Source organism: Oncorhynchus nerka, linkage group LG13 (assembly GCF_034236695.1).
Source record: "Oncorhynchus nerka isolate Pitt River linkage group LG13, Oner_Uvic_2.0, whole genome shotgun sequence".
Classification (NCBI taxonomy): domain Eukaryota; kingdom Metazoa; phylum Chordata; class Actinopteri; order Salmoniformes; family Salmonidae; genus Oncorhynchus; species Oncorhynchus nerka.
Window position 1 is genome coordinate 63071937 of NC_088408.1, and position 19089 is coordinate 63091025.

The following is a 19089-nucleotide window of genomic DNA, read 5'->3' on the forward strand; positions in this document are numbered from 1 at the left end:
CGGAGAGGAAGCAAACCGCTCAGGGATTTCACCATGAGGTCAATGGTGGCTTTAAAACAGTTACAGAGTTTAATGGCTGTGATTCTAATCAATTTGACAGAGTGAAAAGAAGGAAGCCTTTACAGAAACAAACATTCTAAAACATGCATCCTGTTTGCATCAAGGAACTAAATAAATATTGAAAAAATGTGTCAAAACAATTCCCTTTTTGTCCTGAATATAAAGTGCTACTGAGTACCACTCTCCTTATTTTCAAGCATAGTGGTGTCTCATCATGTTATAGCTATGCTTTTAATCGTTAAGGACGGGGGAGTTTTTCAGGATAAAAAAATGAGTGGAATGGCGCTAAGCACAGGCAAAATCCTAGAGGAGAGCCTGGTTCAGTCTGCTTTCCACCAGACACTGGAAAATGAATTCACCTTTCAGCAGGACATAACCTAAAACACAAGGCCAAATCTACACATGACTTGCTTATCAAGGAGACAGTGAATGTTCCTGAGTGGCCCAGTTACAGTTTTGACTTAAATCTGTTTGAAAATCTGTGACAAGACTTGAAAATGGTTGCCTAGCAATGATCAACAACCAATTTGACAGAGCTTGAAGAATTTTGAAAGAGTAATGAGCAAATATCGTACAATTCAGGTGTGCAAAGCACTGGCTTAAGGTCATTCTAACATGTATTGACTCAGGGGTGTGAATACTTATCTAAGTGAGATATTTCTGTATTGAATTTTCAATACATTTGCTAACATTTCAAAAATCATGTTTTGACTTCGTCATTATGGGGTATTGTGTGTAGATGGGTGAAAAACAACAACAATTCATCAGTTCATCCATTTTGAATTCAGGCTGTATAAGTCAATGAATAAGTGTATTTGAGTATTTGTATTTGAATCAACTACTTCCATTGTCATTTTTTTGGAAGTATTTTCAAATAATTTCCTATAAAAAGCCTACGACTTATTTACCCAAAAGAAAATTAAAATACCAAACAGACATCAGTTCAAATGCATAGGGGTTTGTATTTGTATTTTAAAATACATGCCAACACTTTCCAAATGTATTTCCAAATACATTCCAATATCCAACTACATGTGTTTTCAACTAGAGAACATCAAAACACTGACTTTAAATACCTTAAATAGTATTTGAACCCAGGTCTGATTATGTGTGCAAACAATGTAGATGATCCATCCTCATGCGGCAGTGAGTGAAAACATGACCACATTTATTAGACATTTTTATTTAGATAATTAGGTATTCATTTAGCTAACATGCTCAAATGTACACGTCGTGAGCTTCTGTTTAACTATGAGCAATCCGATCATAGCAAAAAAGCGCACTTCCAGGGTGTGTGTTGATGATGTAGTTCACTGTGTTTGTTTGTGTGCAGGTCTAGACTGGCTGATTTCCACATGAACTGCATGGTGACTCAGCACACGGTCAGCAGCTGCCCGAATGAGGACAACTACCAGGCCTGTCTGGCCTCCTACGCTGGCCTCATTGGTGAGTGCAGGGGATTTTGGGCTACCTACCCTGGTAAAACTTGACTTAAAGCCTGCAAGTATAGTGCTTTATTAGTTGTTATACTGTATATATGAGCTTTTATAATAGCTTATTTTAAGGCTTATAAAATGTCATATCTCCCTATGACAGAATTGTTTTTATTACTGGCTCAATATGTCTGTTATTTTGTCATGATCATTGGAGATGATAATTAAACATTTTAGGGTGTTAATAAATGCCTATGACAAGTGTTATAATTCATTACAATGCACAATACCTGCAGACTTTAGGTTAAGTGATATCCGTACCCCTCCTCTGTTTCTTCCCCTAAACACATTTGACATCCGTGGCTGTGGAGGTGAGGATGGGAGAGTGAGAGTATTACTTAGATTAAAACATTTTAGTACCATCTGTTTTCTTGTATAGGAAATGTTCTTCAAATAGAAAAATGAAAAATGTGCGCAGCAAAGACATCCTTCCATACCAGTAGACATTTTAAAGCACCTTAGTAATGTGTTGGAACTATTCAGTACAATGAAGGCGGTAAATGATGGGAGTTATTTTTTACTACTTTAAGTGACCTTAAAATACTATTTAGGGGTGGGATAGTAATAGCTTTCCCACTGCCACCTATCTGTAATTTAATTGTTGACAGTTACTATAAATGTGTCAGACATCTCTAGTGTAAACTTACTCTTGTTAGTTGTTCTGGATTACACAGTACAGTGTGTTTTCCACTTATAAAGCATTCCTCTCCTGAAAGCATTATCCAACAGAACATCTGTTTTTGGTAATATCTGTGTAAACTAATATGACCAGCTAGCTCTTTCCGTATTGACACTCAACATCTGATACAAGCATCAATCAGCATACTACTGTTAATTCACCCCCTCCCCTCTAGCTCCATGGTACAATGTAGGCACCATCGCCATTATTAACATACTGTAAGCCTGTGTAGGTAGGTATGCTGTTTATAGTAAATGTAGTCCATTATTATCCATTAGTGACCTGTGAATTATCTGTAACTGCAGCTTTATTTTCACCTCCATAGGGACAGATATGACTCCAAATTATGTGGATGGCAGCTACAACAACTGGACTGTCTCCCCATGGTGCACCTGTAAAGGAAGTGGGAACCAGGAAGAGGAGTGTGAGAGCTTTCTGAGGGACTTCACAGAGAACACGTGCTTGAGTGAGTCCAGCTTGCCTTCAAAATGCATTTTGTAACACATACAAGACAACTTCTGATATGATTTTAAAGGCACCACCATTCCAATCTGTAGTGTTTTCCCCTCTAAACTGAAAGAGAACTGGCACATCTAACATATTTGAGCTGTTTTTAGGTAGATTTGGGGTCTGTTTATAAACAATGCATTTGGAAAGTATTCAGACCCCTTCCCTTTTTCCACTTTTTGTTACATTACAGCCTTATTCTAAAATGGATTAAATAAAAAGTGTTCCTCATCAATTGACACACAATACCCCATAATGACAAAGTGAAAACTAAAACAGAAATACCTTAGTCTCGAAATTGAGCACAGGTGCATCCTGTTTCCATTGATCATCATTGAGATGCTTCTACAACTTGACTGGAGTCCATACTTGGAGTCCTTCTGTGGTAAATTTCTTAAATGGAAGAAGTTTGGAACCCCCAAGACTCTTCCAAGAGCAGGCCGCACGGCTAAAATTAGCAATCGGGGCAGAAGGGCCTTGGTCAGGAAGGTGACCAAGAACACGATGGTCACTCTGAAAGAGCTCCAGAGTTCCTCTGTGGAGATGGGAGAACCTTCCAGAAGGACAACCATCTCTACAGCACTCCACCAATCAGGCTTTAATGCCAAGTGTCACGTCTGGAGGAAACCTGGCACTATCCCTACGGTGAATCATTGAGGTGGCAGCATCATGCTGTGGGTGTCACGCCCTGACCTTAGAGAGCCTTTTTATTTCTCTATTTGGTTAGGTAGGGGTTTGTTTTGGGTGGGCATTCTAGTTTTCCTATTTCTTTGTTTGGTCTGGTATGGTTCCCAATCAGAGGCAGCTGTCTATCGTTGTCTCTGATTGGGGATCATACTTAGGCAGCCTTTTTTCCACTTTTAGTTTGTGGGATCTTGATTTTGTATAGGTGCTGTGTAGCCTGCAGAACTTTACGTTCGTTTTTGTATTTTGTTGTTTTTCGGTGTTCATTTTAAATAAAGTAAGATGTTCGCCTACCACACTGCACCTTGGTCCAATCCATCTCTAAATGAACGTGACAGTGAGGATGTTTTTCAGCGGCAAGGACTGGGAGACTAGTCAGGATCGAGTGAAAGATGAACAGAGCAAAGTACAGAGAGATCCTTGATGAAAACCTGCTCCAGGGCACTCAGGACTTCAGACTGGGGTGAAGGTTAATCTTCCAACAGGACAACGACCCTACGCACACAGCCAAGACAACGCAGGAGTGGTTTTGGAACAAGTCTCTAAATGTCCTTGAGTTGCCCAGCCAGAGCCTGGACTTGAACCCTATCTAACATCTCTGGAGAGACGTGAAAATAGCTGTGCAAAGACTCTCCCCATCCAACCTGACAGAGCTTGAGAGAAACTGTTTTTGCTTTGTCATTATGGGGTATTGTGTAGATTGATGAGGGGATAAAATTTATTTAATCAATTTTAGAATAAGGTTGTAACGTAACAAAATTCCCGGAATTTGACATACCTAGACAAGATACATTGTGAGCCATTTCCTGTCAAGTAATTACATCTCAATATTCCATCATTGTTCAGATTATGGGATAGAGCAATTATTTGCATGTCATTTCCAGATTAATTATTTTATTTTATTTCACCTTTATTTAACCAGGTAGGCTAGTTGAGAACAAGTTCTCATTTACAACTGTGACCTGGCAAAGATAAAGCAAAGCAGTGCGACACATACAACAACACAGAGTTGCACATGGAATAAACAAACATACAGTCAATAACACAATAGAGATTTTTTTTTTTTAAGAAAGTCTATATACAGTGTGTGCAAATTTAACCTTAAATATTAGTGTATGAGAAAAGAGATCATCTAATGGAAATAACTTGACATAGGAATGTGAAATGATAGAGAAAGCATCCTAATGGCACCATTTAGCAGTCAAATATCAAGGCTACCACCACACCATTGTGCTGTACCATGCAATATCATCAGAAGTACACAATACCAGTGCTTTTAACATGTTCCATTGTGTGGATAATGCTTTCAGACCATTTCAATAGATTGCCGTGGTGCACTTTTAGCTGAGTCTGCAAGATGAGGGATGAGGCTTGTAGCTGAGGAGGCTTCTTGGAAAAGTATACAAAAATGCAGCATCTCCTCTTTGCAGTCAAGGGGAACTGGATAAGATCAACTGAAATAGATGGAGCTTTGCTCTTATACACTAAGTGGGGGGACATAAATCCACAGAGATGGTACATGTTATGTCAAATTAGATAACAGGCTAATCGTATTCAGCCTCGTCCCTGCAGGTAACAGCAATAGGGTTCAAAAAAACTTATCTGAAGTCATAAAAAATGGAATTGCTGTCGGCAATGAGCTTAATCACTCGGTAGAACATTTGGATGCATAACAGCATCCGCCGAAGGAGCCCTCTAGCCAACTTTGGTGATTTATTCGTTTATTCCCCTAGCACTTCTCTGGATGATCTTTCCACCCCAGCAAAGATATGCATAAAAACAAGACTCTTGTCTCAACAAAAACAAGACTCGTAGCATAATAAAAACAAGACTCGTCTTAACTTGGCCAGCATAATTAAGATCATTTACAATACTTTTTGAAATCACAAGAACTATGTTCTTCATAGTTTCATCATACGTCCTAGATTTGTTACCAACCCAAGGCTGAGATATCCAAGCACCACATGGAATGTCTTTACATAAGAAATCTGAAGTCCATTATGTCTTTACTATGCTATGTGTGTGCACAGTACGCGTGCGTGTGTGTGTGTGGGGGCGGGTGGGTGTGCTCTCTTTGCATGTGTCACTGCTCTCTGTTCTCTCCGAAAGGGGGAAATGTTTCCTTTGTTTGAGAATGTTCTGAATCTGATCAGTCACATAAATCTACTCAAAGTCATCTCTGCATGGTGACCTTATAATGGAGGTGGTTGCCAAGCAATTACACGGTTTGCCTTCCTTCTGCCTGAACAGAAAGAAACATGTGTTCTGTTAAAATGGACAAGCAGAGTGAAAAGGTACTTTGTCCTGGTTTACCCCCACCCATCAGCAAAAGCTGACTGGAGATGTATTTGTCACCCTCCCCCTGCAGAGTATTTTGTGTTCACTTTACAGGCTCATTTATTTGCTTTTAAAAGATTCCATCTCACAGTGAGATGTTGCTGGATACTTACTGGCAAACAAATAGGGCTCATCAACTCGAGTGCAGACATTACAGGGCTATTTGGCCATGTTGTTGTCGTAAATTGACCAAAAACCTTTTTGCAACATAAAAGGTTTGAGTGAGTGTTCTTATGAGTCAAAGGCTTTGGCCATGGTGTCTGTGGATGAAAATCCTGTGTGTGGCTGATATTTTCTCTACTCTCTAAGATAAAGAGGAATATTATAGCACATTTTTGTTGTCCAAAATGATAAGGTGATAATCATAGGATGTACAGTATATCATTGTAGTGTGTAGTAGGTAAAGTTCAATAAAACATGCAGGCAGCTGACTAAGTTTAGCAGTCTCAAACGGAACAGTGCAAATGGTAGTGAGGCAAAGGGAAGATCAACACCCACACCCTAAAATTGGGCAGAGGACCAAAAAGTTGACTTAGGACTGACTGTCAGCTGCCCCAACACTGGGAAGACAGTCTAGACAAATGACTTTATCATTTGCCCCCACAGGAAATTCCATTCAAGCATTCGGTTATGGAACAGACAGTCTCTACCACAAAGCTGAGTCTGTCCCACCAACCCCTTCCATGAAGCCTGGATTAGAGGCCTCAGTCAGCACCTCAGAGCCATACAACCCCAATGACGTCCAGCCTGAAGATGAAGCCCACGGGAAGGTATGCAGGCATATCACCAGCTAGCACCGGGTGCCAAGTTCAAATAACCAGGGTCGTGTTCATTAGGGCACAGAACGGAAAACGTTTTAAAGCACTTTGTAACTGTAAAGAAATTAATGTTTTTTTTATTGGACAAGACCAGAAGGTCCCTCCCTGTTTCAGTACATGTTAGTCCTTTAGGTGCCAAATGAACATGACCCATTAATCACCGATAGCTATATTTATTTAAAATTGGTTAACATTTTTGAAACATTTTGAATGTAGCAGATGATGCATAGCTGACAAGAATCACTATTCTACATGAAACAGAATTATGTCAGTTCTACAAAATTTCTGTGTGAATGTTCTGTAATAAGGTTTGGGTAGGTTACTTTCTAAATGTAATCCGTTACAGTTACTAGTTACCTGTCCAAAATTGTAATCAGTAACATAACTTTTGGATTACTCAAACTCAGTAACGTAATATGATTACGTTCAGTTACTTTTAGATTAGTTTCCCCTTAAGAGGCCTTTGAAGAAGACAAAAATGATTGAACGACATCTATTGCATGATAAATCAATGTTAAAGTTTACATGGCTGGCCATATATGAATTTACTTTATGGGTTGGTTATGTAGGCTTCTTCTAACCAATCACTTTCTACTACATATAATAATACAATTAAATTATATCTTTACATTAATACATATAATTTATTTAAAAAAAAAAATGGATGTAGCAACTACAGATTGCCCCATCAAAAGTGTGCGAGTTTGAGCATTGGGCCTAAGGATTTCTTTTTTTATCAGCATGAATTTGATTTTTATTTTATTCCGCATGCTTGGATCCGCACTATGCAGCTGTTGCAAGAGCGCATTTTTCACTGGCTGTCCACTGGTTTCAAAAACAATGATTGATAGGCAGCTTAAACTTCTTGAATTCAACCATTGGGTTCAAATACACATTTAGATTTGTGTACAGCCGTCCACAACAACCACAATCCATAAGGCGCAAATAGCTAATTGAGAGAGCAGCAGTGTGATTCACATCAATACGCTATATAGATGTCAATAATAAGTGCTATCCGTATAGTCATTGAGAAAAAACAGAGAAGTCTCAAAGATTTTTTTCACAAACATCCTTTCTGAAGTAATCATCTAGTTTTCAAAAGTACCTGTAATCTTATTACAATATTTTTGCTGGTAATGTAACGGATTACAGTTACTGTTTTTTTTGTAATCCCTTACATGTGTCGAGTTACATGTAATCCGTTACTCCCCAACCCTGTCTGCAATGCTAATAACCCTAGGTTTATTTTCTGGGATAGGTAGAAAAAAACTGTTGCTGTGCAGTGGGAAAACATGTTTGTTTATCTGTTTTGTTTTCACACCGTAAAAATAATTTATGTTGAGTATCTAAATCCAAATATGCATCTTTTCAACACAAAAAGTATGAAGAGGCTTTTGACCTAAGGTACACCTACTCATTCAAGCATTTTCCTTTATTTTTTACTATTTTTTACTATTTCCTACATTGTACATTGTACATCAAAACTATGAAATAACAAATATGGAATCCATGTAGAATCCATGTAGTATCCAAAAGAGTGTTCAACAAATCAATATATATTTTTGATTTTAGATTATTCAAAGTAGCCACCCTTTGACTTGGCGTTCTCTCAACCAGCTTCATGAGGTAGTCACCTGGAATGCATTTCAATTAATAAGTCTGTATTGTTAAAAGTTCATTTGTGGAATTTCTTTCCTTCTTAATGCATTTGAGCCAATCAGTTGTGTTGTGACAAGATAGCCCTATTTGGTAAAATACCAAGGCCATATAATGGCAAGAACAGCTCAAATAAGCAAAGAGAAACGACAGTCCGTCATTACTTTAAGACATGAAGGTCAGTCAATCAGGAAAATGTCAAGAATTGTAAACATTTCTTCAAGTGCAGTCGCAAAAACCATCAAGCACTAAGAATGGAACTGGCTCTCATGAGGACCGCCACAGGAAAGGAAGACCCAGAGTTACCTCTGCTGCAGAGGATACGTTCATTAGAGTTAACTGGCTCTCATGAGGACCGCCACAGGAAAGGAAGACCCAGAGTTACCTCTGCTGCAGAGGATACGTTCATTAGAGTTAACTGGCTCTCATGAGGACCGCCACAGGAAAGGAAGACCCAGAGTTACCTCTGCTGCAGAGGATACGTTCATTAGAGTTAACTGGCTCTCATGAGGACCGCCACAGGAAAGGAAGACCCAGAGTTACCTCTGCTGCAGAGGATACGTTCATTAGAGTTAACTGGCTCTCATGAGGACCGCCACAGGAAAGGAAGACCCAGAGTTACCTCTGCTGCAGAGGATACGTTCATTAGAGTTAACTGGCTCTCATGAGGACCGCCACAGGAAAGGAAGACCCAGAGTTACCTCTGCTGCAGAGGATACGTTCATTAGAGTTAACTGGCTCTCATGAGGACCGCCACAGGAAAGGAAGACCCAGAGTTACCTCTGCTGCAGAGGATACGTTCATTAGAGTTAACTGGCTCTCATGAGGACCGCCACAGGAAAGGAAGACACAGAGTTACCTCTGCTGCAGAGGATGTGCATTAGAGTTAACTGGCTCTCATGAGGACCGCCACAGGAAAGGAAGACACAGAGTTACCTCTGCTGCAGAGGATACGTTCATTAGAGTTAACTGGCTCTCATGAGGACCGCCACAGGAAAGGAAGACACAGAGTTACCTCTGCTGCAGAGGATACGTTCATTAGAGTTAACTGGCTCTCATGAGGACCGTCACAGGAAAAGAAGACACAGAGTTACCTCTGCTGCAGAGGATGTGCATTAGAGTTACCAGCCCCGGAAATGCAGCCCAAATAATTTCTTCAGAGTGCAAGTAACAGACACATCTCAACATCAGCTGTTCAGAGGAGACTGCATAAATCAGGCCTTCATGGTCGAATTGCTGCAAAGAAACCATGACTAAAGGACACCAATAAGAAGAAGAGACACTACTAATGGACATTAGGCTGATGGACATTTTGAGATGTTTGGTTCCAACCAGCGCGTCTTTGTCAAATCTAATCAAATTGTATTTGTCACATGCGCCGAACACAACAGGTGTAGACCTCACAGTGAAATATTTACTAACAAGCCCTTAACCAACAATGTAGTTTTAAGAAACAACCCGCCAAAATTAATAAGATAAAAATAACAAATAATGGAATTTCTTTGTGAGACACGGAGTAGGTGAACGGATGATCTCCTCATGTGTGGTTCCCACCATGAAGCACAGAGGAGGTGGGATGGTGTTGGGATGCTTTGCTTGTGACACTGTCGGTGTGAGCTAGCTAGCTAACAGTACACTTTAACTTGCAATGTAAATTACTTTCTGACCAAATTTGAAACATACAGTGCCTTCAGAAAGTATTCAGACCTTCAGACCCTTGATTTTTCCCACATTTTGTTACATTACAGCCTTATTCTAAAATGTATTGAATTGTGTTTTTTTCCTCATCAATCTACACACAATACCCCATAATGACAAAGCAAAACAAATTTATGAAAAGAAACTGAAATAACACATTTCCATAAGTATTCAGACCATTTGTTAATTTCTTTGTTGAAGCACCTTTTGCAGCGATTACAGCCTTGACTCTTCTTGAGTATGGCACTACAAGCTTGGCACACCTGCCATTCTTCTCTGCAGATCCTCTCAAGCTCTGTCAGGTTGGATGGAGAGCGTAGCTGCACAGCTATTTCCAGGTCTCTCCAGAGATGTTCGATCGGGTTCAAGTCAGGGCTCAGGTTTTAATCAAGGATCTCTCTGTACTTTGCTCCGTTCGTCTTTCCATCGATACTAACTAGTCTCCCAGTCCCTGCCGCTGAATCCCCACAGCATGATGCTGCCACCACCGTGCTTCGCCGTAGGGATGGTACAAGGTTTCCTCCAGACGTGACACTTGGCATTCAGGCCAAGGAGTTCAATCTTGGTTTGATCAGACCAGAGAATCTTGTTTCTTTAGGTGCCTTTTGGCAAACTCCAAGCCGGCTATCATGTGCCTTTTACTGAGGAGTGGCTTCAGTCTGGCCACAATACCATAAAGGTCTGATTGGTTGAGTGGTGCAGAGATGGTTATCCTTCTGGAAGGTTCTCCCATCTCCACAGAGTCACTCTGGAGCTCTATCAGAGTGATCATCGTGATTCTTCGTCACCTCCCTGACCAATGCCCTTCTCCCTCGATTGTTCAGTTTGGCCAGGCGGCCAGCTCTAGGAAAAGTCTTGGTGGTTCCAAACTTCTGCCATTTAAGAATGATGGAGACAAATGTGTTCTTGGTGACCTTCAATGCTGCAGAAATGTTTTGGTGCCTTTCTCCAGATCTGTGCCTTGACACAATCATGTCTCGGAGCTCTACGGACAATTTCTTCAACCTCATGGCTTGGTTTTTGCTCTGACATGCACTGTCAACTGTGGGACCTTATATAGACAGGTGTGTGCCTTTCCAAATCATGTCCCATCAATTGAATTTACCACAGGTGGACTCAAATCAAGTTGAAGAAAAATATCAAGGATGATCAATGGAAACAGGATGCATCTGAGCTGCATCTTGCAGCATTAAACAAGAGAAGTCATTGTTTTCATTTCATGACTATTATAGGGATATTTATAATTCCATGTTTCATGCATGGCTGAAAACAATACTGTTCTGGCATCATTATTATGTGTGAAAAGACTCCTATAATGATGTTGAATGCTGAGCAATTTCAGGCTTTCACATCCATTAAATAGTCATCTCTCACACTGCTCCAATAGTGTGCTTTACACGACCCTCATTGTGATGAAGACAGCAAATTAATACCTTAAAAATTGTGTGAGGGTGAGAATGAATGAATAAGCCACACTGATAACAATAACAGTGGGAGGTAGAGGAGGGGAGCTGTTGAATTGCTTTCTCGAAAGGTTCTGTGTGTATGTCAGTATTGATGCACCACTCTGTGCCACTCTCGCTGCAGTGCAATGCTTAATTTATAGTAAAAATGGTAATTAGGAAACAATAAGACATGTGATTACTCAAGCAGGAAGTTTATAATTAGAGAGGGAGCCGGTGGGGACATTTTGGGCGGCCCCTCATTCTACAGCATATATGCTTGGCAATTAAAATGTGTCAAACTTCCATCGTAGATTAATTGGTAGAATGCTTATATGACTCCTCTTGGCAAAAGACAAGCTTTCAAGCCTCGTAAATCTCATGACTGCTCAGGACCACATGCATGCTGTTGTCCAGTTAGTGGAAATGTTATGCTAAATGAAGTGGCATAGTCCGCTGTGTGTTTGATGGCTGGACAGGCTCCCCCTGACACTCGATAAGTAATCTGAAGTGTTGTTTGATAAATGAGCCTTGTGGAGCATTAGGCCAGGATTGGCTGTGCTGCTCAAACTTAATTCCCTCTCAAGTCAATTTCCCTGTATTCAGTATCACCATAAACAGGACAATTGAGCTATGTGATTTAGTTTACATGTAAATATGTATTATGCAGAAATCCCTCCACCATTTCCTGGTTGCTAAAATTCTAATAGTTCCCCTAATTTCAGTTTATGTGACAAAACAAGCGAGGTGAGTGTAGAGAATCGTTGCACCATCTAAACCCCTGTGAAATATATTTTCCATAAGCAAAGATTATTGTATTTTCAGCTGTTTGAAGCTGGTAAAAAAACTAAACTTAAGAACATAGAACAGATATATCGCTTATTAGACTTGCTTTCAATGAGAATGACAGCTCTATAACTAACATTTCTATGTGAATTTGGTCAGGTCACCCAAAACGTTACATGTTGCAGCTTTAATATATGTCAGCTATTTCCTCATGTCCAGGGTATTATGCCTTATTCATTCAGTAACTGTGCTCAAGTTGTGTTCTGAAGAGACTGAAAGAGAAGAGATATCTAGGTGATATTTTATTTTGTCTCATTGCTGTTTGCAACTTCTGTATTTTCAACCCTATGGAAAGTTTCAGGAAGTGAAACTGTGGAAGACTGTTGAATGGATAAAGATATGAAAAATGCAATTTTCCTTACCAATCAGGATTTCAATTAATTTAGTGAAAGGCTTTCAGAATGCTGCCAACATTTAATAATGGAGAGCTTTCGTATTTTGAATTGTACATGTTATTATATTATATAAATTGTTATATTATTATAATGATTCTACTAACGTTAGGCCTATCTACTTCTCTATTTTTGCCACAACAGTTTTGTTAGTGTTTCGGTGCGTTCCGATTCACATAAGAATCTATTGTGCCACAACTATTGGGTCAAATGTGCGGGACAATGCTTGTAGAAGCTACATTGGCGCAGTCTTTGCATAGATACAGTATGTGCAAACACTTTAACCAGTGGAGGCTGGTGGGAAGAGCTAAAGGAAGATGGGCTCATTGTAATGGAATGGAATTAAAGGAACAGAGCCATATGTTTGATGTTTCAATTCCATTCCAGCTATTACAATGAGCCCATCCTCCTATAGCTCCTCCCACCAGCCTCCACGGATTTAATGTGACCAAAAAATCCCAACTCTGTCATGGCTCACTGCCTTTCTGTGCTGTGTCTGTAGAACAGAGACCCTAATCTTACAACCATTTCTGCTGTTTGGAAATAGAGATTAAAAAGTGTTTTACCATTTTTTTCAATCACTTCTGCAAATTTTTCAGATGTATGTGGTATATTTTCAAAACTCTAGGTACAAAACTCTAAACTGATCAAACTTGTAATGCCCCCCTATCCTATGTTCAGAAACTTTGATTGTGCAATCATTTGAGGTTTCACACATCTTTTATGCCTGAGTGATTCAAAATCGACATTTTCTGTGAAATACCATGAGAACATTTTGTTTAATCACCAAAACATCAGGTAATGATAGGCTCACCATTTAGTCATGTTAATTAACATTTTAACTGACTTTTAATCCAATATTGTAAGTGCTGTTTAGAAAGAATAGTACCTGGTCAATATAATTTTCCATGCACTATTTGACTATTTGCACTATTTGACAAAATCTTTGAATAAGTTGTACACAATGGCAGGTTGTGAGTATGCTGAGAAATATGTCAGTCTTACAGTTTCATTGTCCTTATACAGTACATATGTTGGATAAATCATGAGAAATAGGGGTATTGCAAAGCAGTTGGCTACTGTAAAAACATAGCACGGTGTTGTATGCCATTTCTGTCCCATGCAGCAAGTTACAAGATCACCTTTTCTATGAGACATGTCAACTGAAACAGTATCGTTTTCTCCTCGAAAAAAGAGTGCCCTTTGAATGTAGTATGCTACAGTACTGTAAATGTCAGTACATTACACTGTTTTCACATAGCACAATGCACTACTCATTAAAATTGACTGAACATCACATTTCCATCATTTCTATCCCATGTGTGATCAAAGGTGTGATCATTGAAGAGATCTTTCAAAATGTAATCAAAAGAAACGAAAGAAACAATGTTTAGCCGGCACTAATTTGCATCAAGCCTGTCTTGAGCATTTAGCCATAGGTTCTTATCAGCATCGCAGTAAATATCCCCATTGTTCATGCACCTGGGTGAAAACGTTTTTGCATGGCGAATCCAAGCCTGATTGAAATCTGGATTGAAATCATTGCATGCCTCATAGCATGCCTCATCCGAGTAGGCTGTCATTGTAAATAAGAATTTGTTCTTAACTGACTTGCCTTGTTAAATAAAGGTTAAATAAAAAATGTATTTAAAAAATATCCATGGCCTGAAGGAGGGAGGTATGCTCAAGTTAATGACAATCAAACATCTTCCACACTGTATTGTAATTGTGTATTGTATTGTACTTATGTACTGTAGTGATCCTGTACATGGCTCAGTTCATAAGAGCATGGCACGAGCAACATCAGAGTTGTGGGTTCAATTTGAATCAAATCAAGTCAAATTGTATTGGTTATGTACACATATTTAGCAGATGTTATTGCGGGTGTAGCAAAATGCTTGTGTTCCTAGTTCCAACAGTGCAGTAGTATCTAACAATTCACAATTTTTTTCTTTTTTTTTCTTCCCCAAGATGGCATAGCAGTCATCTTTTCTTCACATATCTTTTTATATATATATATATATTCTAAAAATCTCAACTTCAAAACACTCTCCTGCAACCCAACTCACCAATTTAAAAAAATACGTATTATTCACCTCAAATCTGAAATCCACAATAGAAGCTAGCCAGAAGCTAGCCAGAAGCTAGCCAGTTTACTGGCTAACGTTAGTATGCAGCTAACCACGGTTGGTGGTCATCAGCTATACTCAGATCAGAGCATACCGGATCTATTTTCTCTCCATATCCATGGATTTCTACAGCAAGCTCTGGACATTTACACATGGATCTTGCAGCTAGCTAGCTGCTAGCTGCTCGGAGTGACTCCATTGGCTTCATTCGTCACAGGCAGCAGAGTCCCGGCCAAATGCAAACATCAATTATTCCGGAGTGAACTAGCCAGCTGAAGGGTTCCATCAGCCACTCCTGGGCTACAATCACCTATTTTGCGGTACCATTTTGTAGATGACGTTTTAGTTTTACTAGGGTAAGCTTGGCGAGTGAAGGAGGCTTTGTTGCGGAATAGAAAGCCACTCTTGGATTTTCGATTGGAGATGGCCTTCACAACTGGACTACTGACTTTATTTGCCCGAGGGAATTATCCAACTGGCCCCTCCGTCGCGACGTTACCTGAACTCCCATCTGTTGCCCATTTATCGTTAGCTGTCTTATCGGCTGCTGAATAGGTTTATCGGACAATTCTCTTGGGTCACTATAACTATATCTATTTTGCCAATTGGATTGGTCCCCTCTACCACACGGAACCCCACTAATCTACAGACTAAAAACAAGGTGGCTAAAAACAGACCTCCATCTTCTGCTAGCTTGCTACCCATGGCTCGGCTAGCTGTCTGAATCGCCGTGATCCCAACCAACCTCACTACTCACTGGACCCTTATGATCACTTTGCTAAGCATGCCTCTCCTTAATGTCAATATGTCTTGTCCACTGCTGTTCTGGTTAGTGTTTATTGTCTTATTTCACTGTAGAACCTCTAGCCATGCTCATTATACCTTATATAACCCTTCAGTTCTACCACCCACACATGCAATGACATCACCTGGTTTCAATGATGTTTCTAGAGACAATATCTCGTTCATCATCACTCAATGCCTAGGTTTACCTCCACTGTATTCACATCCTACCATACCGTTGTCTGTACATTATACCTTGAAGCTATTTTATCGCCCCCAGAAACCTCCTTTTACTCTCTGTTCCGGACGTCCTAGACGACCAATTCTCATAGCTTTTAGCCGTACCCTTATCCTACTCCTCATCTGTTCCTCTGGTGATGTAGAGGTGAATCCAGGCCCTGCAGTGCCTAGCTCCACTCCTATTCCCCAGGCGCTCTCTTTTGATGACTTCTGTAACCGTAATAGCCTTGGTTTCATGCATGTTAACATTAGAAGCCTCCCTAAGTTTGTTTTATTCACTGCTTTAGCACACTCTGCCAACCCGGATGTCCTAGCCGTCTCTGAATCCTGGCATAGGAAGACCACCAAAAACTCTGAAATCTCCATCCCTAACTATAACATTTTTAGACAATATAGAATGGCCAAAGGGGGCGGTGTTGCAATCTTCTGCAGAGATAGCCTGCAGAGTTCTGACCTACTATCCAGGTCTGTCCCCAAACAATTTGAACTTCTACTTTTAAAAATCCAAATCTCTAAAAACAAGTCTCTCACTGTTGCCGCCTGACATAGACCACCCTCTGCCCCCAGCTGTGCTCTGGACACCATATGTGAACTGACTGCCCCCATCTATCTTCAGAGCTCGTGCTGCTAGGTGACCTAAACTGGAACATGCTTAACACCCCAGCCATCCTACAATCTAAGCTTGATGCCCTCAATCTCACACAAATTATCAATGAACCTACCAGGTACCACCCCAAATCTGTAAACACGGACACCCTCATAGATATCATCCTAACCAACTTGCCCTCTAAATACACCTCTGCTGTTTTCAACCAAGATCTCAGCGATCACTGCCTCATTGCCTGCATCCGTAATGGGTCAGCGGTCAAGCGACCTCCACTCATCACTGTCAAACACTCCTTGAAACACTTCAGCGAGCAGGCCTTTCTAATCGACCTGGCCCGGGTATCTTGCAAGGATATTGACCTCATCCCGTCAGTAGAGGATGCCTGTTTTTTTTTTTTAAATGCATTCCTCACCATCTTAAATAAGCATGCCCCATGCAAGAAATGTTAAACCAGGAACAGATATAGCCCTTGGTTCTCTCCAGGCCTGACTGCCCTTAACCAACACAAAAACATCCTATGGCGTTCTGCATTAGCATCGGACAGCCCCCATGATATGCAACTTTTCAGGGAAGTTAGAAACCAATATACACAGGCAGTTAGAAAACTTTTTCAAGCATAAATGTGCTTCCTGCAACACAAACTCAAAAACGTTCTGGGACACTGTAAAGTCCATGGAAAATAAGAAAACCTCCTCCCAGCTACCCACTGCACTGAGGATAGGAAACTCTGTCACCACCGATAAATCCACTATAATTGAGAATTTCAATAAGCATTTTTCCACGGCTGGCCATGCTTTCCACCAGGCTACCCCTACCCCGGTCAACAGCACTGTACCCCCCACAGCAACTCGCCCAAGCCTTCCCTATTTCTCCTTCTCCCAAATCCAGTCAGCTGATGTTCTGAAAGAGCTGCAATATCTGGACCCCTACAAATCAGCCAAGGCTAGACAATCTGGACCCTTTCTTTCTAAAATGATCGCCCGAAATTGTTGCAACCCCTATTACTAGCCTGTTCAACCTCTCTTTCGTGTCACCTGAGATTCCCAAAGATTGGAAAGCGGGTGCGGTTATCCCCCTCTTCAAAGGGGGGGACACTCTTGACCCAAACTGCTACAGACCTATATCTATCCTAGCCTGCCTTTCTAAGGTCTTCGAAAGCCAAGTCAACAAACAGATTACCGACCATTTCAAATCCCACCGCACCTTCTCCGCTATGCAATATGGTTTCAGAGCTGGTCATGGGTCCACCTCAGCCACGCTCAAGGTCCTAAACGATATCTTAACCGCCATCGATAAGAAACAATACTGTGCAGCCGTATTCATTGACCTGGCCAAGGCGTTCGACTCTGTTAGTCCTCATCGGCAGACTCGACAGCATTGGTTTCTCAAATGATTGCCTCGTCTGCTTCACCAACTACTTCTCTGATAGAGTTTAGTGTGTCAAATCGGAGGGCCTGTTGTCCGGGCCTCTGACAGTCTCAATGGGGGTGCCACAGGGTTCAATTCTTGGGCCGACTCTCTTATCTGTATACATCAATGATGTCGCTCCTGCTGATGGTGATTCTCTGATCCACCTCTACGCAGACGACACCATTCTGTACACTTCTGGCCCTTCTTTGGACACTGTGTTAACAACCCTCCATATGAGCTTCAATGCCATACAACTCTCCTTCCGTGGCCTCCAACTGTTCTTAAATACAAGTAAAACTAAATGCCTGCTCTTCAACCGATCGCTGCCTGCACCTGCCCGCCCGTCCAGCATCACTACTCTGGACGGTTCTGACTTAGAATATGTGGACAACTACAAACACCTAGGTGTCTGATTAGACTGTAAGCTCTCCTTCCAGACATCAAACATCTCCAATCCAAAGTTAAATCTAGAATTGGCTTTCTATTTCGCAACAAAGCATCCTTCACTCATGCTGCCAAACATACCCTTATAAAACTGACCATCCTACCGATCCTCGACATCGGCGATGCCATTTACAAATTAGCCTCCAATACCCTACTCAATAAATTGGATGCAGTCTATCACAGTGCCATCCGTTTTGGCACCAAAGCCCGATATTATTACCCACCACTGCGACCTGTACTCTCTCGTTGGCAGCCCCTCGCTTCAAACTCATAGCCAAACCCACTGGCTCCAGGTCATCTACAAGACCCTGCTAGGTAAAGTCTCCCCTTATCTCAGCTCGCTGGTCATCATAGCAGCACCCACCTGTAGCACGCGCTCCAGCAGGTATATCTCTCTGGTCACCCCCAAAACCAATTCTTCCTTTGGCCGACTCTCCTTCCAGTTCTTTGCTGCCAATGACTGGAACGAACTACAAAAATGTCTGAAACTGGAAACACTTATCTCCCTCGCTAGATTTAAGCAACAGCTGTCTGAGCAGCTCACAGATTACTGCACATGTACATAGCCCATCTATAATTTAGCCCAAACAACTACCTCTTCCCCTACTGTATTTATTTATTCATTTATTTTGCTCCTTTGCACCCCATTATTTATATTTCTACTTTGCACATTCTTCCACTGCAAATCTCCCATTCCAGTGTTTTACTTGCTATATTGTATTTACTTCGCCGCCATGGCCTTTAAAAAAAATATATATATTTTTACCTCCCTTATCTCAACTCATTTGCTCACATCGTATATAGACTTATTTTTCTACTGTATTATTGACTGTATGTTTGTTTTACTCCATGTGTAACTCTGTG

The 19089-nt window shown here is 40.8% G+C and overlaps 1 protein-coding gene across 1 annotated transcript in view; it reads left to right on the plus strand.

The window, feature by feature from the left end:
- The window catches only part of LOC115139821 (GDNF family receptor alpha-2-like), a 74970-nt gene that overhangs the window by 46879 nt on the left and 9002 nt on the right, over window positions 1–19089 (plus strand). Inside the window, exons 5-7 of the mRNA XM_029677633.2 lie at window positions 1394–1506; window positions 2558–2698; window positions 6367–6530. Of these exons, the coding sequence (XP_029533493.1) occupies window positions 1394–1506; window positions 2558–2698; window positions 6367–6530 (418 nt within the window). The remainder of the gene's footprint in view (window positions 1–1393; window positions 1507–2557; window positions 2699–6366; window positions 6531–19089) is intronic.